The sequence below is a fragment of the Pseudomicrostroma glucosiphilum genome (genome assembly GCF_003144135.1).
Source record: "Pseudomicrostroma glucosiphilum strain MCA 4718 unplaced genomic scaffold BCV69scaffold_11, whole genome shotgun sequence".
In the NCBI taxonomy this organism is placed as follows: Eukaryota; Fungi; Basidiomycota; class Exobasidiomycetes; order Microstromatales; family Microstromataceae; genus Microstroma; species Microstroma glucosiphilum.
The window spans coordinates 302,327-327,255 of record NW_020289923.1 but is presented as its reverse complement, the minus strand read 5'-3'; the positions used below and the strand labels follow the sequence as shown (position 1 = coordinate 327,255).

Below are 24,929 nucleotides of genomic sequence, written 5' to 3'. Positions count from 1 at the left end.
GGCGGGACGCATGCAAGGTCTCGCACAGCATAGTAGTCCTTTTTCACTTCCTCATACATGGTATATTACATACATACAGACAGACAAACATCCGCCGTCCATTGCCGGCTTCTCAATCTCCTCCCACCCTCTGCAGTCCCCCCTTTGCCCTCTGCAGCCTCTCGGCCAAATCTCCATTAAATGCCTTCTTTTGCTGGTCAAGCAAGAAGCTTCCCTTTCCAGCCTCCTTTCGCTTGTCCATGCGGTCCCGAGCCTTCTGCTCCGCCGCTAACTCCTCAGCCTCCTCAGCCTTGACCTTGTCGAGGTAGGCGGAGCGCTGGGCATTCATGCTTTGCGCATTGGATTGCATCCGGGCCAGCTTGGCCTCGCGCTCGGCTTGCTCGTTGGATTTACGGGGAGCAGCAGCATCAGCAGCAGGCGCTGCACGGTCTTCACGATGTTGCCGTGGAGGAGGAGAGCGGGAGCGGGAGCGAGATCGAGAGCGCTGAGAAGCAGGCGCTGGCCCACGGGGCGGACTCCTTCGTCTGTCGTAGCGATCATCTTCCCTGTAATACGATCTCTGGTCGTTGTCTCGGTCCCGGTAGCGCCGCTCATCGTCACGGGGACCGCGGTAGTAGTCTCGAGCAGAGGAGCGAAGGTCGTCGTGGTCGCGTGAATAGCCTCTCCTCGAATAGTCGTCTCTGTCGGACCTTCTGCTTGGCTCATCGTAGTATCTCTCGCTGGGGCGACGTTGATGATAGTCGTCTCTCCGTGAGCCACGCTCGTCATCGTCTCGATGCCTGTCTCCTCTGCTACTGCTGCCATGCCTTCTCTCCTCGTCCCTCAGCCGCTTCTCCTCTTTTTGCTTCCGCTTCTCCTCCTTTCGCTTCCGTCTCTCTTCCTTGTCTTCGACATCCAGACCAGCAGCGGCCCTCATCTGTCTAAGCCTGGTTGGATCCTTAAGGAGAGCTTGGTATGCGGCCTGCTCTTGTTGCTTGATGGCGAACATGGGATCTTCACGGATCTTGGCGGCGACATCGTTGGCGGTATTGGCATTCTGAATGGCAATGAAGGCGTCCTTGCTCTTCTCGGTAGTAGCCTGATTGCTCTCCTTTGCCTTCTGTTGCAAGAATTGATCCACCCTCTTCTTGCCCAGGAGGTAGTCCTCGAGCTCACTCGCGCTGGGTCCGCTACCGGCAGCAGGCGTGGCATACATCCAGTCAACCTTGTCTACCCTCTTCTTCCCACCTGCTTCTTCCTGTAGTCGTTGTAGCTCCTGCATCTCCCTCTCCTGATCTCGCTCACGCTTGAGCTCGTCGAGCTTCTTGCGCTCCTCGTAGGCCTTCTTCTCCTGCTTCCATACCCGCTCCTGATTGGTGTGGAGGAGCGGGTGCCACGACTTCTTCATGTTCAAGTCGCCGCCTCCCATGATGAATGAAGATCTTGGGGGATGCGATGAGGGTGATGTGAAGTGAGTTGAGAGGATCGACACAGAGGTGAGCGGGGGAGTAGTGGCGAGCTTAGTTCCGGGTCTGTACATTTCTCTGGCTGGCCCCGCCCCTTCCGCCAGTCCGCGTGTGCCGTGCGCGCAAGGCGGGGCTCGTCGCCATCGCCTCGTCCCACCACCACACGACCAGCCACTTCTTCCACCCGCCATCCTCACCTCCCCACCCGCCATCCGCACCCCCGTCGTATCCCAGGTCTCCCTTCGTCATCGTCTTTGCTAGCGGTGCTCATCCGTCGCTCGTCGTCCTTGGCCTCCGAAGACGTAGACGCTTGGCTCTTGGAGTGACTAGCAGCCGCCGCCGCCGCCTTCCTCTTGAGGTACAGGAAAAAAGCACGGCAGCATTGTCAGGGCTTCCCGCTCGAAGCGTTGCCCCCTTGATTCCCACCTTCTCTATAGCCAGAGATTGCAAAGATGACGGGTGAGATATTGCCGCTGGACAGTCGACTGTTTTTCCAGTTGTTTCCAGTGACCAATGGACCTTCCTTTCCCGTTGCCTTCCTCCCGTCGCACAGCCGAAGTCAGCTCAGCGTACGACTCGTACATGGACGCCACCATGAAGGAGGTGCCCATGGATGGCTATGGAGGAGAGTATGCAGGCTATGGGGATGAGATGATTGACGAGCCTGATGTATCACAGGAAGACTGTTGGGATGTCATCCGTGCCTTCTTTGCCGAGAAAGGTCTGGTGCGACAGCAGCTCGACTCGTTCAACGAATTCGTCCACAACACCATGCAGGAGCTGGTAGACGAGGTCAAGAGCTTGACGCTGGAGCAGAGCAGCCAGCATACTGGCAGGGAAGACGACAAGGCACGCCGGTATGAGATCGAGTTTGGGCAGATCTACCTGGCAAGGCCCAACATGACCGAAGCAGACGGTAGTTCGGCAGGTCTGATGCCGCAAGAGGCTCGTCTGAGGAACCTCACCTACTCTGCTCCACTTTATGTGGATGTCAAAGAGAGGGTCTTGACCCAAGTTGAGGGAGAGTTTGATCCGGAAACGGGTGATCCGCTATGGGCGCCTGAGCCAGGGAGAGAAGAGCTAGCGGTGGACAAGATCTTCATCGGAAAGGTTCCCATCATGCTTCAAAGTGACTTCTGCTGGCTCAAAGACCGCTCGCAAGAAGAGCTGTCAGCTTTGAGGGAGTGCCCGCTCGACTCGGGTGGCTACTTCGTCATCAATGGTTCAGAGAAGGTCCTCATCGCTCAAGAGCGAATGGCCGCAAATCACGTCTATGTCTTCTCGAAAGCACCACCATCACCTATCACCTTCCTTGCCGAGATTCGTAGCGCCGTGGAAAAGGGTGGGAAGACCATCAGTACCATGCAAGTGAAGCTCTTCTCGAGGCAAAAGGACAAGGCAACCAACAACGCCATTCGAGCGACACTTCCTTATATTCGGTCCGACATTCCCATCGTTGTGGTCTTCCGAGCCTTGGGCATCGTTCCCGATCGTGAGGTCCTGCAACACATCTGCTACGACTTCAACGACACTGCCATGCTGGAGATGCTCAAGCCCTGTATCGAAGAAGCCTTCGTGATTCAGGAGCGAGAGGCAGCTTTGGACTTCATCGGACGTCGAGGTACTGCCACTGGTCTCACCAGAAGCAAGCGACAGATTTATGCCCAGGAGATCCTGCAGAAGGAGATGCTGCCCCACATCTCGACTTCTGAAGGTTCCAACACTCGCAAGGCATACTTCTTCGGCTACATGGTTCATCGATTGCTTCTCGCCGCCTTGGAGCGTAGAGAGATTGACGACCGTGATCACTTCGGAAAGAAGCGTCTTGATCTAGGTGGACCCCTGCTGGCGGGTCTCTTCCGGATGCTCTTCCGCAAGTTGACTCGAGATATCTACCGTCACTTGCAGAAGTGTGTTGAGGAGCAGCGAGAGTTCCATCTCACTGCCGCTGTCAAGTCGAGCACAATCACGAACGGTCTACGATACTCTCTTGCTACTGGTAATTGGGGAGATCAAAAGAAGTTCATGCAGGCGAAGGCTGGTGTGTCGCAGGTGTTGAACAGGTACACCTTTGCGTCGACGCTGTCGCACTTGCGGCGTTGTAACACGCCCATTGGTCGAGACGGAAAGATTGCCAAGCCTCGTCAGCTACACAACACCCATTGGGGAATGGTCTGCCCTGCCGAGACACCCGAAGGACAGGCTTGTGGTCTGGTCAAGAATCTCAGTCTCATGTCTCTCATCTCGGTCGGCTCTCCTTCTGCGCCGCTTCATCAATTCTTGGATGAATTCGGTCTTGACAACCTTGTTGATATGCAGGTTTCAGCAGCAAAGGCCACCAAGGTCTTCGTCAATGGTGTCTGGGCTGGCACTCACAACGAACCCAGCTCTCTCGTCGAGACTCTGCGAGATCTGAGGAGAAAGGACGACATCACGACCGAAGTCAGCGTCGTGCACGATGTGCGAGAAAAGGAGCTGCGTCTCTATACCGACTCAGGTCGTGTGTTGCGACCGCTCTTCATTGTCGATCCGAAGAGCATGCGCCTCTTGATCACTCGAGAGCATATTCAGTGGCTCAATGCTGATGAGAAGCCGGGCGGCAACATGCTCGACGAGGCAAATATGGAGGCAGATGAAGATGAACGAGAGCGCTTCCAATGGAGTCAGCTGGTCGCCGAAGGTGTCATTGAGTACCTCGATGCTGACGAGGAAGAGACGGTTATGATTTCGATGAGTCCGCAGGATCTAGCCAAGTCGAGGCGGCTGCAGAGGACAGGCCTCATTACCGGCGAAGCCAATGGTCTCGACGGTATGCCGGATGCTTCGGCGCGTCTCGTGTCGTCTCGATACTACGAGCCAAGCACATGGACACATTGCGAGATCCATCCTGCCATGATCCTGGGAGTCTGCGCTTCCATTATTCCCTTCCCGGACCACAACCAGTCGCCGCGTAACACATACCAATCTGCCATGGGTAAGCAAGCTATGGGAGTCTATCTTACCAACTACCAGATGCGTATGGATACGATGGCCAACATTCTTTACTACCCTCAAAAGCCCCTCGCCACGACTCGATCGATGGAGCACCTCAACTTCCGAGAGCTGCCTGCTGGTCAGAATGCCATTGTGGCAATCTTGTGCTACTCCGGATACAACCAGGAAGATTCGGTCATCTTGAACCAGTCCTCCATTGATCGTGGTCTGTTCAGGTCCCTCTACTACCGTACCTACACTGACTTTGAGAAGAAGGTCGGATTCACTCTTCAGGAAGAGTTCGAGAAGCCAATGAGGGACACTGCCATCCGACTGAAGCACGGAACTTACGACAAGATCGATGCTGATGGTCTGGTAGCCCCTGGTACCAGGGTTTCCGGGGAGGACATCATCATCGGTAAGACCGCTCCTCTGCCTCCGGACAGCGAGGAGCTCGGTCTGCGAAGCAAGACACACACGAAGCGAGATGTCAGTACCCCACTCAAGAGCACCGAAAGCGGTATTGTTGATCAAGTCCTGATCTCAACCAACCAGGAAGGCAGCAAGTTTGTCAAGGTCCGCGTGCGCTCTACTCGTGTGCCTCAGACTGGTGACAAGTTTGCTTCTCGACACGGTCAAAAGGGTACCATCGGTATCACATATAGACAAGAGGACATGCCATTTACAATCGAGGGTGTGACTCCCGATATCATCATCAACCCGCACGCCATTCCGTCGCGTATGACAATCGGACACTTGGTCGAGTGTCTGCTCTCCAAGGTCGCAACCTTGTCGGGTCAGGAAGGTGATGCCACGCCATTCACCGACTTGACAGTCGAGGCAGTCTCGTCCATCTTGGCCAAGCTAGGCTACCAAAAGCGAGGCCTAGAGGTCATGTACAACGGTCACACTGGTCGCAAGCTTCAGGCACAAGTGTACCTGGGCCCTACCTACTATCAGCGACTGAAGCACATGGTCGACGACAAGATCCACTCGCGTGCTCGAGGTCCCGTGCAGATTCTCACGCGTCAACCCGTGGAAGGTCGATCCAGAGACGGTGGTCTGCGATTCGGAGAGATGGAGCGTGATTGTCTGATCTCGCACGGTGGAGCTGCTTTCCTGAAGGAGAGGATGTTCGACGCGTCGGACGCTTACAGGGACTTCCGCTGTGACAATTGTGGATTGACGGCCATTGCGAACCTAAAGAAGGGAGAATACTTCTGCAGGACTTGCTCGCAGAGGACGCAGATCAGTCAGGTGATGCTGCCTTATGCCGCTAAGCTGCTGTTCCAGGAGCTAATGTCGATGGGCGTGGTGACGAGGCTGTACTAAGCGGGCAGTCTGTGCCACGGTGCTTCGCTGCTCTCTCTCTCTCTCTCTCTCTCCTTGCTGTCATGCCCCCCTCTGCAACTGGTCGCTGGCTGGCTGTCAGATCGTAGTGGCGGTGGCGACTTCTGTCTAGATCAAGGAATTTCCTTTCCTCTTGCTACTCTACAATGTAATTTTACCCCCACTACCGCACGCAGCGGGCTGATCGGCCAAGTAGTTGAGCCAGTTCAGCTCTCGCCTTGTGTTGTGAGCAACGTGTGAGAATGCGACGCGAGAGTGACTGGTGGGCTGCGTTGATGTGTGTTGACTCGCCGAGGCGCAGGGCGCGGGGGCGGCGGGAGGTGCGTGTGTGTGCTGGAGGCAGAGGGACACGGGCGAGGTGCGCGCATGGCTTGAGTCTCCGCTAGACGTGTTCTGAAGAAGAGGCTCTGGACCATCACTTGCTCGTCGCCTGCTCCTCCTCCTCCTCCTCAACGCCCCCCACCCACTCCCCTACCCTTTTACCACTGCCACCTTACACACAGGTCTCATCCCCTTCCGCCCTTCTTTCTTTTCCAGATCATCTTCGATCTTCAACTACCAAAGTAGTCCTTCTATCGTCTGCACTCCCCCTTTGACAGAGCTTACTTGTCCTGGTGATACCCCGCGCGCATCAAGCCAGCAGCAGCCTCATCCCAGCCACTCCAACCAACACTTCAACACTTCAACACAATGAGAGAGCTCGTCAGTATGCGAACCCTTGAGGTAGCTGGCATTGTGACATGCGATCACAGCGCTGAAGCTTCGTTGCCATCGTCTCCTGTCCGTATTCTTCTTTGTCTTCCTTCTCACAGGTATCTATCGCCGTCGGTCAGGCCGGTAACCAGGTGTCGGGTGCCTTCTGGGAGGGACTCTTGGCCGAGCATGGAATGGACAACAGTGGTGTGAGTATCGAGAACGGTAGCCCAGGAGGTCTGGACACGTCGGCAATGACCTTGAGGGCGTGTCAGATCTTCTGTAGGTTGCGGTGGATATTCAAGCTGGCTGACCCCGGTTGCTGCACACTCACTCCTCCTCTCACAGCAATACGTTGGTAACAACCCCAACCAGATTGAGAGAGCCAACATCTTCTTCGAGGAGAGTGCCGTAGAGGGAAAGTGGGTGCCAAGGAGTATTCAGGTCGATTTGGAGCCTGGAACAATGGACGCTTTCCGTAACGGCAAGCACGCCCACCTCTTCCGCCCGGACAACTTCGTGTCTGGTGAGAACGGTGCCGGAAACAACTTCGCCAAGGGATACTACACCGAAGGTGCCGAGCTCATCGACTCTGTCCTCGAGGTCGCCCGAAAGGAGGCCGAGAAGGCCGAGATGCTCCAGGGTTTCTCCCTCACCCACTCCCTGGGTGGTGGTACAGGATCCGGTCTCGGTACCAACCTGCTGTCCAAGCTGCGTGAGGAGTTCCCCGACCGAATGCTCACCACCTGGAGTGTGCTCCCCTCGCCCAAGGTGTCGGACACCGTCGTTGAGCCTTACAACGCTACCCTCGCCTTCCACCAGCTGATGGAGCACGCCGACCTGTCCTTCTGTCTGGACAACGAGGCCCTCTACGCCATCTGCCAGAGGACCCTTCGCAAGAAGGACCCCAATTACGAGGACCTGAATGCCATCATCGCCTCGGCTATGAGCGGATGCACCACTACCCTCCGATTCCCAGGTCAGCTCAACTCGGACCTGAGGAAGCTGGGTGTGAACATGGTTCCCTTCCCCCGTCTGCACTTCTTCACATGTTCCTTTGCTCCCCTCACCGCTCCCGGATCGAGGGCGTACCAGCAGTTGAGCATCCCGGAGCTCACCATGCAAGGATTCGACCCCAAGAACATCATGGCAGCTGTCGACCCCCGCATGGGCAAGTACCTCACCGTTGCCGCCATCTTCCGTGGTCAAATCGGAGGACGGGCCGTAGAGGACGCCATGAGGGATATCCAGACCAAGCAGTCGAACCTGTTCGTGGAGTGGATTCCCAACAACATCCAGCACTCGCTGTGTGACATTGCTCCCCCCGGACTGCGCATGTCGGCCACGTTCATCTCGAACAGCACCAGCATCCAGGCCCTGTTCAAGCGAACCGCCGAGCAGTTCTCGCTCATGTTCAGGAGAAAGGCTTTCCTGCATTGGTACACTGGCGAGGGAATGGACGAGATGGAGTTCACTGAGGCAGAGAGCAACATGCAAGATCTCATCCAGGAGTACCAGCAGTACGAGTGAGTAGCCTATGGGAGCGCACAGGATGGACGAGCAAGGAGTTTGACGGCTGACCGAACGCTCTCTCTTTACTTTTTGCCTCTTCAGGTCGACCAGCGTCGAGGACGAGGAGGCTCTGTACGAGGGTGATGCTACCTACGAGGAGGGTGGTGAGGAGGCAGAGTAAAAGACCCGCACCTAATCAGTGGTCCCCTCTCCTTCTAACTGTCACGGGCTTCTTTCAACACCCCCTTGTCTGTTTTCCCTCTCCCCCTGTTATGCCTCCGCCCACCTTTTCGACAATGTGTTCCCCTTTCTTCTTCCTTCTCCCCGCTACCTCTTTCGCTCTTTCGCGTTCTCCTTATGAAAGAAAAAAAGAATAGAAAACAAGTACGTCGCTGCTGGTCCGGAGTCTATGCACGCGAGTGTCTTCTCCGTAGTTCAAACATGCGGGTCTTTGCTCGACGAGTTACCCACCACCTACTCACTCCATCGTGGTATTCTCAACGATGCGAAGCTCAGCGTTCTGGCGTCCTGACGTATCCACGCGGCGGCGTAATCTAGTCTGGTCTAGTCTAGTCTAGATGACAGAAGTTGCCGTGCGTGAGTGTGGGAAATGGAAGCTCGTGCCTGGTCTGACGGACTGACCGTCTACGGAAATAGCCTCCGTCTGGAGCCTATCGTCGCAATGCGCGTCTGTTGTCCTTTTGGTCGATCACTGACTGGCGCTGGGCGGAAACGGTGGGAGCGCGTGGGCGTGGGCTGGTGGGCGTGCAGAGCAAGGCGGAAGCACCCAGGCACCCAGGCGCCCGCCCATTCGGAAACGGCAGGTGTGTGTGTGTGCGTGCGTGCGTGTGTGCGTCTGCGTGTGTGTCGTCGTTGTGGGTGGGATGGGCCAACTTTTCTGCGTGGGCGGGGGCAGGCGTGCCTCATCTGTCTGTCTAGCCTCACGCTCACGCTCTGGTCGCCGGGCACACACCCGCTTCCATCTCACCTGCTTCCTTGCCCCCCCTTCAACCAACGCCCTTTCACTCACTGCCTACTGTCTCTTCTCCCAAGGCAAAGGCAAGGTGAAGCTCACGCTCATCATCGACGAGATTTACGATTACGACTACGAACTACACGAAACATCATCCCGCTCAAGAAAGGCCTAGCGAGCGGTGTTGCTCTAGCTGGACTACCTCGTCTTCTCGCCTTCCCCTTTCCTTCCGCGTCAATTCTCGCGATCATCCATCACAAGCGTCTCTTCTACAAGGGCAAATCTGCCCTAGCTTGACGCTCAACATTCTCTCTACTTGAGTAGAGGGGTGAATCATATACCAGAAAGGCAGGAATAGGCATCTGCGCTTGCTTGCTGCTCGCACACCAGGCCATCCTAGGAGCGAAGGAGACGCGAGGTGTTCTCGATTGGGGACGACTGTGGGTCAGAAAGGACTGGCATAAGTCAAGGTGAGTCTCGTAGATCACAATTAGTAGACTGTTGGGCTCCTCTCCGCCCTTGTCGTACATCTTGTGGGAGTAGATCGGAAGAATTGGCGGCCGAAGGTCCCGATCGGGCGGGTCATAATCCCGCGGGTGGAAAGCGGTTCAGGGACGCTCAAGTCGGCATGGCCACCTTTGCTCTCACGCTAGAGAGCAAAGACGGTCGCAGGGAATGCTGCAGTGGCCGTAGAGCACTTTTGCTTTCTGGTCACTCCAAGCGAATGTGAACCATCACCTTGGCTCTGGCCTCGCTCCCACCTGTCTTCGTCGCCCTTGTCAGACCTGCAATTTGCTCACCTCGTAATAACTCTTCCTTTCTTCGCTCCATCTCAGTCCACAGACGTGAGACCTACGCCCTCACAGAGTTGCTGCTGGTCGAACGGCTCAAGACGACCTCGAGGATCCCTTGACACCACCACGTGTTACGCGTGTCAGAGCAACTAGCTGATCTCGACAGCAACAGGACTGCTCGAGGGACCTGCTCACGTCTAGCTTACATCTGCGAGGCAACAACGTCAACGCCTTCGCTCTCATCCTTCACGACCTCCGCATCGACGCAACGATCACGATCATCCAGCCATGGCGATCTTCGGCAAGAAGAAAGACAAGGCGGAAAAGAATGTCACGGATAGCTCCTCTGCAACAGCTACTTCCCCTCCTCCAGAAGGCGGTCGACCAGTAGCGGGCAGCGCAAGAGGAGGCAGTAGAGAGCTCACACCCGGAGCTCCTTCGAGCAACAGTCATCACGGTACCAACGGTTCCCTCTCAGGCCAATCAGGCATCCCTGCTCCCGGAAGCGTAGGCAATGCCAACGCCTCTGGCTTCGTTCCCGCATCCGCTGGCAGCTCGCAATTACGGCAGCCTGGCTCCACGGGAGGGATGGCAGGAGCAGGCTCGGCCTTCAGATTTGGAACAGGGGCTGGTGGACAGCAAAGTGGGATCCCACAGCCTGGCAGTATGCGGGGAAGGAATGTCAGCCAGGACGTACCCCTCGGTGGGCCGGGAGGACCGGCTGGGATGGCTGGAATGGGAGCTGGTGCCCCTGGCTCGACGATGGGCGGCAATGGCGGAGGCAGTTCGATAAGCGGGCCAGCAGGAATGGGTCCAGGAGGCTCTGGCTCGTTGATGACCAATGGTCCTCCTCAGGGTCAGCCGATGCAGATGCAGCCACAGTCATCGCAGCAGTCACAGATGGCAAGCGGCACACCTCCCTCAAGTATCCCAGGCTCTGCTCGCACTTCGTCAGATCGCCCACGCCAGGCGGTCGTCTATCCCTGGAGCCAACGGACACTCACCTTGAACCCTCCTCGTTTCCTGGATGAGAGTCGGCAAGCGCCTCCAGGTGCTGTGAGCCCTTCACCCTTTCCACGTTACGGTCACGCCGGTAATCAGAGTGCCAGCCCTTCTGGTGAAGTCTTCCTTTTCGGAGGCTTGGTCAGAGAGAGCGTCAAGAATGATCTCTACATTCTGCACATCGACCAAGTCATTCATGCTCCTTCAAGAGCTCCCCCTGGAGCGCCTCCTGGTGTCACGCCTGGCGGAGGAGTTAGTGCTACTCTGGTGCAGACAAGTGGAGAAATCCCCCCTCCCCGAGTCGGACATGCGACTGTCCTCGTCTCTAACGTACTGATCCTTTGGGGAGGAGACACCAAAATTCGTGCCGAAGACAAGCAAGATGAGGGTCTATACCTGTTGAACCTCGGCAGTAGAGAGTGGACACGCGTCAAGGCGGAAGGTTTGAACAATGGGCCTGTAGGACGCTACGGTCACGTCGTCTCAATCGTCGGCTCGCGCTTCTTCGTCTTTGGTGGTCAAGTCGACGGAACTTTCCTGAATGATCTCTGGGCGTTTGACCTCAACAGTCTCAAGAACACGCCTACTTGGGAGCTGCTCAAGACCAATGGCGATGTTCCTCCTCGCAGGACTGGCCATGCCACAGTGACGTACAAGGAAAAGATCTACATCTTCGGTGGTACAGACGGACAGTACCACTACAACGACACGTGGTGCTACGATGTTGCCGCAAACAGCTGGAAGGAATTGTCTTGCATCGGATACATCCCTGTGCCTCGTGAAGGGCACTCAGTGTGCCTGGTGGACGATGTCATGTACATCTTCGGAGGACGAGGAGTCGATGGACGCGATCTCGGCGATTTGGCAAGCTTCAAGATCTCCAACCAGCGCTGGTACATGTTTGCCAATATGGGCCCTGCCCCAAGTGGGCGGTCAGGTCACATCCTCTCGACATTCCAGAGCAAGTTAGTCGTGCTGGGTGGAGAGTCGTTTGCTGGCGGCCAATCGGACGATCCTCACATCGTCTCGGTCCTCGACACTGTCAAGATCAAGTACCCGCCCGATAACCGAGGCGGGCGCAAGACATCCTTGCAAGGACAATCTGGTGCTCAGCCAAATTCGCCGCAGGGAGCTGGCCCTATTCAGGGCATTGCTCCCAGAGGCAGCATCGACACTGCTGATCGATCAATCTCGCCCACTCAACGTATTCTTCAATCGTCTGCTGCACCGAATGGCATCATCGCGAGGACGCAACAGCCAGAGACCACCGCATCGTCGGGGCCGACTGCTACCAAAGGAGCTGCCCCTGCCCTCGAACCATCACATGTCCTTGCATCTCCTAGCCGGACAGCACCTTCTTCTGAGCAACAAAGGATCGTGAGAGACCAACGGACGCCGGGACAGCAGCAGCAGCCGGTCGTAAATACCATGATTCCGCCTGCAGGCCAGAATGCCAATCAGAGATCCGTCTCATCGCCTGTTGGTTCTGCGCCGCAACCAGCAGCGCAATCAGCAGTCGGTCAAAGTCCGATGTATACTGGTCCACGAGGTCAGCGCTCGATTGAGAATATGCGTTCAGTCTCAGGTGGAGCTGCATCACCCTCTGTTAATCAGGGATCAGTGACCAAGCAGAGGTCTATCAACGGTATCCTCGATGGTGCCACATCTCCCTCGGGCTCTGTTGCCCAGGATGGATTCCACTACAACAGCCTTGGCGGGGGCGGCGTGACCAACTCTCCCGTGATAGGCAATGGGTTCCAGCGTGGAGAATTGGAAGCCCTCAGGAAGCGCAACGCCTGGATGAAGGCTGCCCTTCTCCTTGCTCAGAAGAAAGGCTTCGTAGCTCCTGAAGAGGTAGAAGGACCGGATGGTTCTTCGCTCGACTCGAGAGAGCTCGAGTCCGGTGTCGAGGGCAGCGACAAGGAGCGTATCCTCCGCACACTGGTCTCTCTGAAGACGCAGCTCTCCGACGCCAAGGCGACCATCGCACAACAGTCACAAAGTGAATCGGAGCGGGTCGCAGAGGCTGATCGCGGTCGGATCGCCGCCCTGCAGGAAGCGGCCTTCTTCCGCGCTAAGCTGCATGCTCTCGAGAAGGGCGACGTCGGTGAGGCTGCTGCGTTGGACCGCGAGAGGGCTGCAATGAGCGAGAAGCAGCTATCGGAGGTCTTGCGTGAATCGGCCGAGTTCGAGAGACAGATTCAATCGCTGAGAGAGGACGTCAAGTTGGAGCAGAGCCTTCGTCAAAGCGCCGAAGAGAGACTCTCGGAGACTGCAAAGCGGGCCATGGCTGCCGAGGGTGCTCAGATGAGGGCATACGATGAGCTTGCCATGCTACAAAAGCGAACCTACGGCCAAGAGAGTCAGCTGCGAGATCATCAAGAGCAAGTGGCACAGCTGACGTCACTGGTTGCCGAGCACCAGTCCAGTCATCAGCAAGTCCGCGCACAATTGGATGAGGCAAATGAGTCCCTTCAGACGCACAGTACTGCTCTGCCTGCTCTCCAAGCCGCTCTAGCTGCTGCTGTCGCTCGCTCTTCGGAACACGAGAGGTTATACACACAGCATCGGGACGTTGCTGCTCAGCATCAAGATACCATCAACCAGCTGCGTTCTGCCTTGGACAGCAAGACTGCGGAGGCCAACGCTCACAGCAGCCGTGCGGCTGATCTCGAGGCATTGGCCAACACTCACAAGAACGAGGCGGACTCGCATCGAAGTGCTCTTACTGGTGGTCTGACCCAGCTTCTGGATCTGCAGCAGCAGCGCTCCACTCGAGCGCTGCCAGAGGCGATTCCTGACCATGCCACAGAACGCATTCAGTCGCTCGAGTCAGAAGCTGAGACGCTGAGGCAGCTTCACTTCCAGTCGCGCACTGCAACGGACGCTGCCAATGCGGCTCTGCAGGACCTGCGAGACCGCAACTTGTCTCTTGAGAAGCAACATACTGGCATCCGTACTGAGCTGTCTGCTATGAGGGGCCAGCTCGCTATCGCTTTGCAGGAAGTCACGCGGCTCAAAGACCAGAGCAGTGCCAAGGATATGGACCTGCGAGACCTTTCACGAGGGCTCGAGGCTGCCCAACTGCGGGACAATCTTCTTCGACGATACATTGCTGACCGTGGGGCAGAAGTCCCCGGTGACGAGGAGCTCAGCGCACAAGGCAACTTTGCAGACAAGCGGATCCGCGAGCTCGAGGCTGAAGTCGACGCTAGGACCAAAGAGGCACGTGATGCTGAGCATCGTCTGCGCGAAGCTGCCAGCCGAGTCGAGGAGCTTCAGAGAGATGCGGATCACGGAGCATCATCTAGAGGTCTCTCTGGCGCGGCAGGCACTTCTTCGAGCGGCGCCAACTCTGAACAGCTGGAGCGCCGAGCTGTGGAAGCCGAGCAAGAGCTGGAGCGGACGACTGCCCTCCACAAGGAGCGCATGGCTCAGCTGGAGAGCGACTATCAGACTGCTGTGCAGTTCGTCAAGGGCACCGAGAAGATGCTCCGTCGTATGAAGGACGAGCTCACCAAGCTCAAGACCGAGAATGCCTCTTTGCAGTCAGAGCTGGCCACTGCACGTTCTGGAGATGGACCCGTTGGTGAGAGCGAAGCGGCCAAGGACATCGAGGCTCTTCGTACGCGACTGGTGGACATCACGAAGCAAGCGGAGGAGACTGCTGCTGAGAACCGCAATTTGGAGAAGAGGCTCGCCAGCCTGATCACCGACCAGAAGGACTTCCATGACCGCTCACGACTGAGGGAGGACACGCAGGCCGACTCCAACTCCAGAAGGGCCGCAGAGCTCGAGAGTGAAGTGTCACGTCTGAGAAAGGAGGTAGAGGAGATGCTGCAGCTCAATCAGCACCTTTCTTCTGAGCTCAAACAGCACTCTGGACCGAACTCAGCAGCGACTTCCTCGCAGGGAATGTCTCGTGGGCTCAGTAGCGCCAACGCTAATAGCAACAGCGGTGCCGTTGCTGCCATTTCGAGCCAGAACAATCAGCTGAGGTACGAGAATGAAGGCCTGGCCCGGAGGCTCCAGGAAACCGAAGGCAAACTGTCTCTCCTGCTCGGCAGCTTTGAAAACTCCATTGCAGACGACGGCAGTGGTGCTGTTGGGCTCAATAGCAACCACGTTGGTGGCGGCAGAAACAGCCTCGACCGTCATGACGGCACCAATGGCGAAGCTGGGAGAGGTAGCTCGGCCGCTCTCGTGGGCGCTGCTGGCATGCCTGGCTCTCTCCTCGCCAGCAAGGATGGGCTCTCAAGGATGGAAGGCAGCGGCAGCGCCGGTGGGATGAATGCAAATGAAGGAGAGCGATACAGCCTCTCTTCGGAGCTGGACAAGTGGGAGAGGGATCGCTCCCTTGGTGGTGGTGGAGGAGTTGGTGGTGGTGAGACGGACCCTTACTCGACATGACGACGCTAGCTTATGCCTCTTCTACTACTAGATGGAACATTGACCGATGCAGGGGGGAAATGAAATGAGGAGGGGCACTGCATGGACTGAAAGGAGTATCTCGCGCTGGCCGTACTCTGTTTCAAAAAGCTACTTTTCCCACACTACATCCCTTGTCCTTGTCACTCCTTTCAAGCTTGTCCTTCCCGCCCCGCTCTTGACGACCTACCCGCTGTCCCTCTCACACCTGGTTCCCTTCTCTTTCCCCCACCCTCCACGTCATATCAGATGTCTTCTGTCTTGTTCCACGTCTCCAACTTACGTTCTCAACCAATCCTATACTCTTCTTGTCATGACTTTGAGCTGTACTCCGAAAGACTGATGGATTGCATTGCGATGACGAAAGAGATCCCAAAGGCGCTTGCGATCTGGAGTGGCACTTCTAGCCAGTGAGTCTGACGGCATTTGCCCCACTTGCCATCCATCTGGGCTGCTTCTTTGCACCTCCAGCAGCACCAGCACCGGTCGCGGGGGCAGCCGCTCCTCCCCTCTTACCCCACTGTGCCTCTCCCTCATCACCTTTCCTAATCTTTTTCCTGGGCGGACCCACTTCTTCACCCCTCTCCCTCTTTTCTTCTCCCTTTTTCTTCTTTTCCTCCAATGAAGGTACCACGTACTTTTCATGCAACTTTTTCCTCTCCTCATCCAATTTGGAATTCTTCTCCTCGATCTTCTTCTGTCTCCCAGCACCCTTTCCCCCTCCGCCGGCAGTGAGTTCAACATTGATTGTGCGTCCACCAAAGAGAGTGTGGTGTAGTCCCAGGGCTTTTTGTAGAGCTGGAGCAGTTTTGAATTCGAGAAAGGCACAGCCCTTGGAACGGATTGTGGTGTCGGCGGCTTTTCCTTTGGCGATGGATTTGAGCTTAGAGGCGGAGAGGGTTGTGCTGGCTGAGGAGCGAGTGGTGAGGAGACGCACGGAGGGTGTTTCGGAGCAGTGGGACTTGAAGTGGGAGGCGATTTCATCTGCGGTAGACTTGAAGGACATGTTGCCTGGGGCAGGAGGAAAGGGAGATAGGCTTCTGCGTCAGCGAGACCTCCTGTGAAAACAGCGTCCTTATCGAGTATTCACTCACCAACAAAGACGATCAATCGCCTTGCTGCTCCTCCTTCCTCTCCACTCTCCTTTGCCTTCTTCTTGCCCTTGGCACCTTCTACCACTTGCTCCTCCGTGGCTGCAGCCGTGGCATTGCCATCTTCATCAAATGCCATCTTCTTGCCTTTAGTCGAGGAAGGGCCAGCCTTGGCGTCTTTGGCTTTACTGCTGCTCGCCTTCGCTTCAGTAGCTGCTGGTCCATCTTCATCGTCTTCTCGACTGCGCTTCTTCTTTGACTTCTTGGCCTCCTTGCCTTCTCCATCAGCATCGGCGGCCGTCTTATCCTTCTTGCTCTTCTTTGCCTCCTTCTCCTTCACCTTGTCCTTGGTCAGGGAAGCAGCAGCAGCAGACGACTCTCCCATCACCTCAGTTCCCTCGCCCTCTCCCAGAAAGTCCTCTTCGGGGACATCTCCTCCCGTCGCCTGACGATCGCGCTTCTTTCCCTTTCCCTTGGAAGCAGACCCTGAGCCTGAAGCAGAGCCTGACTTGCCAGCTTTGAAGTCGGCGGCCTTCTGTTGCTTCTTTGTGAGCTTTGTCGGGGATGACCCTTCAGACATGTTGGCTGCTCTGGACGTGGTGTGGACGACGGACAAGGAAAGACGATGCTGGTTAGGCTATGATTGCCAATGATCCTACAGTCGGGTCGTGCAGCCGCTCTTGCTTCCAACGGGAAGCGGACCACAGCCGGCAAGGAGGCTCGCTTGAAATTTTTTGGGCCCCAGAGACGCAACCGGAACGGAAGCGGAGACCTCACACGCACTGGGAATTTTGGACGAAGCCACTTCCGTGCGGTGGCTACTCTCACTCACTCCTTCTCATCAGAGAGTATACCAACACACCCAAGTAGGCTCACCGTAGCATTGCTCTGCCTCGCCCAGCATGCCGATCCGCAACTTTGTGCACCGGCGCAACCACAAGGAGCGTTCCCAACCTACACATCGCGCCCGCAAGTTTGGTCTACTTGAAAAGCACAAGGACTATGTTCAGCGTGCACGCGATCATCACTCCAAACGGGATCGCATCAAGCGGTTGAGGGAGAAGGCACTGGATAGGAACAAGGATGAGTACTACTTTGGGATGGTCAAGGGAAGGACGGAGGTGAGTAGGCAGAATCAGACACAGACTAGTGAAGCGCAGTGTCCGACTCTCTCCATCCTCTATCCCTCCCCCTGGCTTCTGTAGAAAGGCGTCCACATTCAATCCCGCGGCAACGAGTCCCTCCCCACCAGCGTCGTCTCTCTTCTCAAGACGCAAGACGTGGGTTACGTCCGTAGGCAGGTGACCCAGGAGCGAAAGCGTATCGAGGCCCTCGTTGGGCAACTTGCACCCAATGTGCCCGAAATGAGAGTGGAGTGGCTGCAGGAAAAGGAGAGCAGGACAGTTGCCCTCAAGGAGGCAGGACTGCTTGGTGCGGCGCAGGACAAGGGAAGAAGGAAGAGAGTGGCGAGGGAGTTGGAACTCAATGAGGAGATGGGTGAGGGAAAAGTAGGAAGTCAGGGAAAGAGGACTGTCTGGCTAGACGGAGTCGACCAGGTGCGCGGCTACTCTGCACCTAGCACTTCTAGCGTCACACTCGACGCCGCCGCCCCTACGGATGACGAAGATGAGTCGACGGGACGGCCAAAGCACCGCTCCATCGAGGACTACGACTTGGAGGATATTGACGAGGACGTTCTAATTGACGATGGTGAGCTGAGCGATTCAGACGAGGAAGACGAGGAGGAGTCCGAAGACGAAGCTCGGCGGCGTCCCACTTCTTCGTCTACATCCCCGACCTCGGTGAAGAAGCAGGCTCGTCACCTTCAAAAACTAGCCGAGGACCGCCGTCGCTCCCGAGAGAAGCACTGGTCCTACCTCATCTCCCTGCTACGCGCCAGACAAGTTCGCCTGCATGCTCTACTTCAAGCTTCTACCCGTTTGGGACTCGTGAGAGCCCTCATGGCCACCAAGGGTGGTACTTCTGTCAGCAAACACAAGAGTAGTGCTCAAGAGGCCGCTTTGAGAGAGGCAGTTGCGAGTGGCAAAGTCAGTAAGCATGGATTGGCCATGCCTGGGAATGAAGAGGAGGATGAAGAAGAGGATGTCAATGGGAGGAGAGATACGAGGCAGAAGGTCGTATTTAAGTTTGGAAAGGAGAGGAAGAGGTAAGGCGGGGTGCGTGTGCGTGTTGAAGGGAAAGGACAAGGCGAGGTAGAGGAGAGTGCGTGTCTTCATTGTATTTGTATACCAACCATATCATTTCACATCACATCGGATCAGATTGCTGCTCAGACTACTGTGTGCAATCTTGTCGGAAACATCGAGGCTTGCGACTCACTGCAACACTCTGTCCAGATCACTCACCTCCGTCCCTCTCTCCGTCCATCGCTTCCCAACATGTCCTCATCTTGTGCGCATGCTCAGCCCTCCTCTACTTTACCCCCAGTCGACACCCAGCCAACATCATCGCACACACATACACACACGCACACTAGCGACTTTGTAAAATGGATAAAAAGGACGAGAAAGACGGACTCTGACCCCCCAAAACGAACAAACGAACAACGAGCAGCCAGCAATTGACTACCTAGCTAGCTGGCTCGACATCGCTCCTTCGCTCGGTGTGTGCGCCCCATCATCATCATCATAAGATTGGTTACTAAGAGACAAAAGGGCGGAGGGCGCGACAGGGAGCAAATTGGGGGGAGCAAAAGCAAACAAGAAACAGAATAGGCGGGGGCGATATGGGGGTTAGGTAGTGGCGCGAAGTAATGGGGATGGGTGGGGAAGTAGGGGCTCGTGGGTTGTGGATTGTGATGAGTGGTGCGTGGGCAGAAGCAGTAGATTGGGAGTGGGTAGGGGGACAGAGGGGCAGTGTACAGCATTGTGAGGAGAGGGTGAGATGGGGAGTGGGCTATGGAAATGGACTACAGATGTTGGTAGAGGGCGAGGGGGGAACGTGAGCATGAATTGTGTTGAGGGTGATGGTAGACCTGCTTGCACCTGGGATGATTGAAGTCGAGATTAAGATCGAGACCAGGGTCCGCCAGACTTGCAGTGAAAGACTCTGACGGCGTGGAGAAGCTTGCGGATGATCTGAGTGCGGATCGATCAGCAAAAGTGCTCTGACCAATAACACTCTACGCGCGGACGACGTCGATGTGCCTGCATGCGAAATGCTTGAGATCTTCGGCCATCCAAGCAGCGCCGTGCCTGAAAGCTGACATCAGGTGCGCCGCGAAACGGGGACGGTCTATGGCCATCTATCGTCTCTATACCTCGTGATGATGAATCAGTCTCTCCGATCTTCCTAGCTACAGACCTTAGGCCATTGTGATCAGAAGATCCGAGATCCTTTTCAGCTGTGTCGCCCTCCGCGTTCATCGGCTGACAGTCTCAGCATCGGACTTGAGCCACTTGAGGGGATCCCTGCCGTCGGGTTCGACATGTCGTCGAGCGCGACAGGCGTGCATGGGTGACAGTGCGACGACCAAAGGTTGAAGTGTTGAAAAGAGAGTTGAGTCGATGAAGATGCACCAGCGCAGACCGTTGAGCAGAGCGCGAGCCCTTTGACCCCTCAGACTCTGGCTTGATTCCAAATCTCAACATTGATGATCCGACCGGCCCACCCTCCTAGCGGCACCGACTATCCTTGAGTTCCAGAGAGCTATTTGTATTCCACCGGCGCCCTCGCGATACTCGCGGAAGTCTTTCTGCCCGTCGTCATCCTCCCCTACACAGCACGGCCCACCATGTGACAGATCCGGGGTTCGTGAGCTTGTCCAACGGCAGGATAGCATACTAGACGTGATGCGCTCGGCGAGGCGTTGGCCTCCGTGAGCTTATCTATTGTCGTCCTGCACTCCTTCTGTCCCGTCTTCTTCAGCTCCTCCCGACCTGTCGCTGGCACAGTGAGTGCGACCCTCCAGAACCCTCGAATGGCTTGGGACTGGAGACTTCAAGAAGACTCTTAGTACCACTGCTGTTCAGAGTTGTCCCTTCGTGGGCGCGAGCCTTGAGCTCCGTACGATCTGATTGACGAAGTAGGACGGTGGGGTACGATGTGTTAGTATCAATGTCCCACGCACTTCGACTGTCGCTGATCTGATCGGAGAAACCCACCTACTCACCCTCCTCGCTCTTCTTCGCCTTGAGGAAGGACCTTTCGCCTAGGTAGCTGCTGGGGCACCTGCTGCTTTGCCGCCTCAGCCTTGGCCTCCTCAGTCGCACGCTGCTGGACACTCCAGTCGAAGACGTAGTCGTACTGGAAGCCCTCGCGAACAAAGAGGTCGCGGAAGAGCTTTCGCAGGTACGAGTAGTCGGGCTTGTCGTCGAAGCGCAGAGAACGGCAGCAGTTGAGGTAGATGGCCATTTCGGATGGGAAGCCGCGGCAGAGGAGCTCAGTCGGTGTGGTCATCTTCTTCTCCATGATTCTGTCGTACTTCTGCTTCTTGGTGGCAGCCTTGAGACCTTGCCATGGCAGCGAGCCTCGCAGGAAGTACATCAAGACGTAGCCCAGCGACTCGAGATCGTCACGTCGCGATTGTTCAACGCCCAAATGAGTGTTGATCGAAGTGTAACGAGCAGTACCGGTCAGGTTCTTGTTCTCCCTGTAAGGAATGTGCAGATGCGTCTTGGGGTCTCGATACTTCTTTGCCAGACCAAAGTCGATGACATTGACCTGGTTACCACGCTTTCCGATTCCCATCAAGAAGTTGTCCGGCTTGATGTCTCGGTGAATGAAGTTGCGCGAGTGGATGTACTCGATTCGCGAAATCATCTGGTCGGCCAAGAGCAGCACCGTCTTGAGGGAAAACTTCCGGTTGCAGAAGTTGAAGAGGTCCTCCAGGGAGGGTCCCAGCAGGTCGATGACCATGGCATTGTAATCGCACTCCTGTCCGTACCATCGCACAAAGGGCACTCCTACTCCTCCTGCCAATGTCTTGTAGACCTTTGCCTCATACTCGAGTTGAGGGTGCTTAGCCTTGATGGACTCGAGCTTGATGGCCACCTCCTCTCCTGAGATGATGTTGATGCCGAGGTAGATGTCACCGAAGGATCCCGAACCAATCTTCTTTCCGATACGGTACTGTGAAAGTGAAACCATCAAGAGGCAAGTCAGCAAAGGTGCCTTGGAGCACTTGAGAATCTTGGCCAGGTCGCACACTCACCCTAATAGGAGGCAGCAGCAGCAAGAATAGTAGGAGGGGAAAAGGGAGGTAAAGTCAAGTGTCAGCTTAGTACGACGATGTTCCATCTGCCATGTGCTGAGACCCTTTCTCTCATCATCGCGAACTCGTCTGAGCACAAAGCCGCCTCCCACGAGGTCTTACATTGCTCCGTTCCTTGGTTTATACCCCGTATATGCTAAGTTTTCTGCCCAATACTCACTTTCCACCGACTCGGAGATCCATGATGATCGACTAGCTGAAGGTTTCAAGCAAGCACTTCTGTCCGCAATGCTGTGATCAAGGCGGTGAAGGGTAGTGCCGACTTGGTTTGGGGGTGAAGGGGAGGAGGAGGAGACACGAGGGACAAAAGGCACGGCAAATGTTTTTGTCGCTCGAATCTCTACCTCAGGAGGGCGGTAGGGTTAGGGCAAAGGGGGGGGGTTGCAAGCACAAGAGACAAAGGGTGTGCGTGCTACCTTCTCTTTGACTGCAGAATGGGCGAGTCGTAGGGTCAAGCGCAAGGCTTAGAGTAGGGTTGGGTGAGGGAGCGAGGGGGAGAGTAATGGTGAGGAGGGAGCAGGAGTCAAGCAGGGAGTTGTGACGACACGCCTGCTGGGCCACGCGGGGGGCTGAGTTGGTGGGTCAAGCGGGCCAAGGGGGGCCAAGCGGGCGGGCGGGCGGGCAAGCGGGCAAAGGCAGACCCAGCCAGCCAGCCAGCCAGCCAGCCAGCCAGCCAGCCAAGAAACGAGGCAGCAAACGCAGGCGCGGCCTTCTCCTCGCTCTCCGCCGCCGCCCCCCGCCAGCATCAGCATCAGCACCTCATCTCATCCATTTCAAACCACGTGGCAACCCACAACCACCCGGAACTAACGACGGCAATCCACACCCGCCGACGACCCGCCCACCTGCCCCTCGCTCCGGGTCCACATCGGCGTCGGCGTCAGCTCATAATGCCCCGCAGAGGTGTCGCCGTTGGGGGAATGACATCGTACTCTTGTCTGTCCTCAGGGGCTCACGATGGAGGGAGCGTACTAGGGCCTCACATTGTTGCTTCTTCACTGTGATCGCTCTTCAGGCACAACCACGTATCCGCCCATCGTCCTTCTGTTCTCGGCCGCAAAGGGACCCAACCCGCCTCCGCCCCTTCTTCCGACGAATCGATCCCTAGCCGCCCGAACAGCACGCACGTCTCTACAGGAGGCAGCACTTGTATGAAGATGGGCTCAGTCTTATGCGCCCACGCTTTATTTGCATTGACACGACAAAACTCGTCGATGACAACCAGACGCAACCTCTCGTGTACTCGACCCGGCTATGCACCCAGTCCGGCCCTGACCACGGCCCTCTCCCTGTTGATTAGATGGCTGGCCTCCTCCACAAGACTCATCAGCTTGTTGATGTCGTTAGTCCACGTGTTCAGGTGCTCCTGAGCATCCTTCTTCTTGGCAAGTGAAACGATGCCTGCAGGTCGGTCGATGCGCGCCCACACCGTACCAGAAGTGACCAGGGAGCACAGTGACGACTCGGCCTCGGGCAAAGGCAGGTCAAGCAGTTCCGCAAGACGCGGCAGCGTAATCTTGGTGTAGTACTTGCCCACCACTCGAATGTTCTGAGTATGAGAGGGGGCAGAGGAGAGTCGAGATGAGTCAAGCTGATCGCAGTCGAAGACCCCGTACGCGTCGTGACTCACATGCTCGACCACGCGCTTATGAAGCTCTTCCCATCGGTATCTGCCTTGCTCTGAGTCATCAAAGGTCGGGGTGCCTCGCAACAGAGGGCCATATAGCGCCTCGATACCCGGCCATCGCATCAGCTCAGGCGTAGTGAAGCATTTCAGCAGATTCCTGGAGCAGAACAATAGAAGTATTAGCGGACATGTTTTCGTGTGAGTAACGTCTCGCCTACTCACTTGTGCTCAGGAATAGCCTCGAGATCCTCTGTGGCCTCCACCCTGGCCATCAGGTCGCTCTGCTCATTGTCAAAGGGACTCAGGACCAGGAAGACGATGACGTTTCTCCTCGCCTCGGCAGCCTTGGCCTCGTCGTCCTTCACCCTTGGGGTATCCAACACCTCGCGCCAGTACTTGCAGACGTCTAGATGCTTCTTCTCATGAAGACCGTAGCGAATCATAAGATCGTAATATTGAAGCTTGAGATCCTGCGGGGTACAGAGCCGACATGTCGTGCTAAGGATCAGTATCTCTGCAGCGGGCTCTAGATAGTCATCCTGAGACTCACGTGCTGCTCGTCCTCCTTGAAGAACTTCGGATTGATCTTCCTTGACACAATCGCCAGGCGGATATAGTCCTTCCTCTCAAAGTTGAGTCTCATCTGTTCAATGATGAACTCGAACTTCTCCCTCCGCTCCATACTGCCGAAAGTCTCCACTGCTAGCTCTTGCAGCACTTCAAAGGCCTTGTCGATGTTGCCTTCGGAATACAGCATGGAAGAGAGCATCTTGGTCACGCGAGCCCTTTCCACCTCAACGAAGATCTAGAAGGAGAACAATGCCAAAGAGCCCGTCAGCTGAGTGTCAAGCTGGAAACGCCTCTCCATGATGGAGCTTGACTTACCTTGCCTTCCGTCACCTGCCGAATGGTCTCTACCAATTTCCGTCTCGATGCTGGATCCAGCCCCTCATCACCAGTCCTCTTTGCAGAGTCTAGGAGCTTGGTCACCTCTACTGCCTCCTTGCCTTCCTTCTCCTTCTCAGCTGCTCTCCTCTCCTTGTCCTTTTCTCTCTCCGTCTTCTTCTTTTCTGCTCCCTCATCTGCATTGCTTTCTACAGTCTTTGCCGCCTCTTCCATCTTGGTGTCCTCCTCCTTGATCGGCTGTGCGGGGGCGACGGGAGCTGTATTCGGAGGGTGAAGGTAGCAGATGGCCATCTGGACCATCTTCGTAGTCGCCTGCTTCAGCTGTCCATGCTTCTTCGAAAAGGAGATGAGGGTCTCGCTCAAGAGCTGCCAATTTGTTTGAGATGTCGAGGGAGTGGTTCGGATGAGGGCTAGGGACCCTAGGAGCAGGCGTGTTGTGCTGACCATGTCTGCAGCGTTGCGAGACTTCTTCTCCAACACTGCAATCTTGTCCAGGGCTTCATTGAGCTTTCCCGACTGAGCCAGCTGCTCTGCCTCTGGAAGGAGCGCATCCACGTCCTTGGTGCTGGCGGTGTGAGAAGGATTGACCCAGACGTGAGCTCGACTTTGCTCGCAAGTCTCGCATTGCACTCTGAAGAAACCTCCCCTACCACCAAAGCATACTCACAAGTCTGCCTCCTGCTTCTTCTCGATGTTGCTCATTGTCGTATCGGCGCGGGTTGATGAGGGAGGATGAGGCGAGAGGTGAGGTGAGGTGAGATGGTCACTCACTCCTTCGAGCGTGTGGTGTGTGTGTGTGTGTGCGTCTGAGTGGAGTCGTCATTGATGCCCCGATGCTTCCGGGGCCGAGGAGAGGGTGGGCGTGGTGCCTGGCGCTGTCCCGCTCGCGCCGATCCGAAAGT

The 24,929-nt window shown here is 56.3% G+C and overlaps 8 protein-coding genes across 8 annotated transcripts; 4 read left to right on the top strand and 4 right to left on the bottom strand.

Moving 5' to 3' along the window:
- Positions 1-112: 112 nt before the first annotated feature.
- On the bottom strand, positions 113-1,636 carry BCV69DRAFT_287974 (hypothetical protein; the record flags this gene model as incomplete). Its single annotated transcript, XM_025493599.1, has 5 exons — positions 113-1,099; positions 1,121-1,169; positions 1,194-1,321; positions 1,343-1,401; positions 1,630-1,636. 5 exons carry the CDS (start codon positions 1,634-1,636, stop codon positions 113-115), a joined length of 1,230 nt encoding a protein of 409 aa, XP_025346629.1.
- On the top strand, positions 1,611-5,934 carry BCV69DRAFT_284097 (putative DNA-dependent RNA polymerase II RPB140). The gene is made up of 2 exons (XM_025492924.1): positions 1,611-1,904; positions 1,999-5,934. The coding sequence occupies exons 1-2, from the start codon at positions 1,898-1,900 to the stop codon at positions 5,748-5,750; spliced, it is 3,759 nt and encodes a 1,252-aa protein (XP_025346628.1). The 5' UTR covers positions 1,611-1,897; the 3' UTR covers positions 5,751-5,934.
- Positions 5,935-6,224: 290 nt separating this feature from the next.
- BCV69DRAFT_284096 (putative tubulin beta chain) lies at positions 6,225-8,403 on the top strand. Its single transcript, XM_025492923.1, has 4 exons — positions 6,225-6,470; positions 6,581-6,670; positions 6,810-7,987; positions 8,076-8,403. Exons 1-4 carry the CDS (start codon positions 6,459-6,461, stop codon positions 8,152-8,154), a joined length of 1,359 nt encoding a protein of 452 aa, XP_025346627.1. The 5' UTR covers positions 6,225-6,458; the 3' UTR covers positions 8,155-8,403.
- A 2,201-nt stretch (positions 8,404-10,604) lies between these two features.
- BCV69DRAFT_251136 (hypothetical protein) lies at positions 10,605-14,570 on the top strand (the record flags this gene model as incomplete). Its single annotated transcript, XM_025490415.1, has 2 exons — positions 10,605-12,327; positions 12,490-14,570. Coding segments are annotated over 2 exons (3,804 nt in total), but the record flags the coding sequence as incomplete, so codon positions are not given.
- Positions 14,571-15,573: 1,003 nt separating this feature from the next.
- Positions 15,574-16,841, bottom strand: BCV69DRAFT_300290 (hypothetical protein; the record flags this gene model as incomplete). The annotated part of the gene is made up of 2 exons (XM_025494442.1): positions 15,574-16,181; positions 16,265-16,841. The coding sequence occupies 2 exons, from the start codon at positions 16,839-16,841 to the stop codon at positions 15,574-15,576; spliced, it is 1,185 nt and encodes a 394-aa protein (XP_025346625.1).
- Positions 16,842-17,095: 254 nt separating this feature from the next.
- On the top strand, positions 17,096-18,551 carry BCV69DRAFT_294638 (Utp11-domain-containing protein). The gene is made up of 2 exons (XM_025493876.1): positions 17,096-17,382; positions 17,467-18,551. The coding sequence occupies exons 1-2, from the start codon at positions 17,164-17,166 to the stop codon at positions 18,430-18,432; spliced, it is 1,185 nt and encodes a 394-aa protein (XP_025346624.1). The 5' UTR covers positions 17,096-17,163; the 3' UTR covers positions 18,433-18,551.
- A 1,513-nt stretch (positions 18,552-20,064) lies between these two features.
- Positions 20,065-21,677, bottom strand: BCV69DRAFT_287969 (putative casein kinase I; the record flags this gene model as incomplete). The annotated part of the gene is made up of 4 exons (XM_025493598.1): positions 20,065-20,109; positions 20,314-20,367; positions 20,426-21,352; positions 21,666-21,677. 4 exons carry the CDS (start codon positions 21,675-21,677, stop codon positions 20,065-20,067), a joined length of 1,038 nt encoding a protein of 345 aa, XP_025346623.1.
- An 854-nt stretch (positions 21,678-22,531) lies between these two features.
- On the bottom strand, positions 22,532-24,754 carry BCV69DRAFT_284091 (putative RPN5-26S proteasome regulatory subunit). Its single transcript, XM_025492922.1, has 6 exons — positions 24,695-24,754; positions 24,007-24,592; positions 23,672-23,926; positions 23,344-23,591; positions 23,125-23,278; positions 22,532-23,043 (listed from the first exon to the last, which is right to left on the bottom strand). Exons 1-6 carry the CDS (start codon positions 24,727-24,729, stop codon positions 22,747-22,749), a joined length of 1,575 nt encoding a protein of 524 aa, XP_025346622.1. The 5' UTR covers positions 24,730-24,754; the 3' UTR covers positions 22,532-22,746.
- Positions 24,755-24,929: the final 175 nt, after the last annotated feature.

Bases quoted from the DNA above. Each gene is read 5' to 3' on its own strand.
- BCV69DRAFT_284096 (XM_025492923.1), top strand. The intron at 6,671-6,809 runs GTGAGTATCGAG...CTCCTCTCACAG, and splicing joins ATGGAATGGACAACAGTGGT to CAATACGTTGGTAACAACCC. The intron at 7,988-8,075 runs GTGAGTAGCCTA...TTGCCTCTTCAG, and splicing joins CAGGAGTACCAGCAGTACGA to GTCGACCAGCGTCGAGGACG.
- BCV69DRAFT_294638 (XM_025493876.1), top strand. From the start codon at position 17,164: ATGCCGATCCGCAACTTTGTGCACCGGCGCAACCACAAGGAGCGTTCC. The intron at 17,383-17,466 runs GTGAGTAGGCAG...TGGCTTCTGTAG, and splicing joins TGGTCAAGGGAAGGACGGAG to AAAGGCGTCCACATTCAATC.
- BCV69DRAFT_284091 (XM_025492922.1), bottom strand. From the start codon at position 24,729: ATGAGCAACATCGAGAAGAAGCAGGAGGCAGACTT. The intron at 23,592-23,671 runs GTGAGTCTCAGG...TGTACCCCGCAG, and splicing joins TCAAGGAGGACGAGCAGCAC to GATCTCAAGCTTCAATATTA. The intron at 23,044-23,124 runs GTGAGTCACGAC...TCTCATACTCAG, and splicing joins ATAAGCGCGTGGTCGAGCAT to AACATTCGAGTGGTGGGCAA.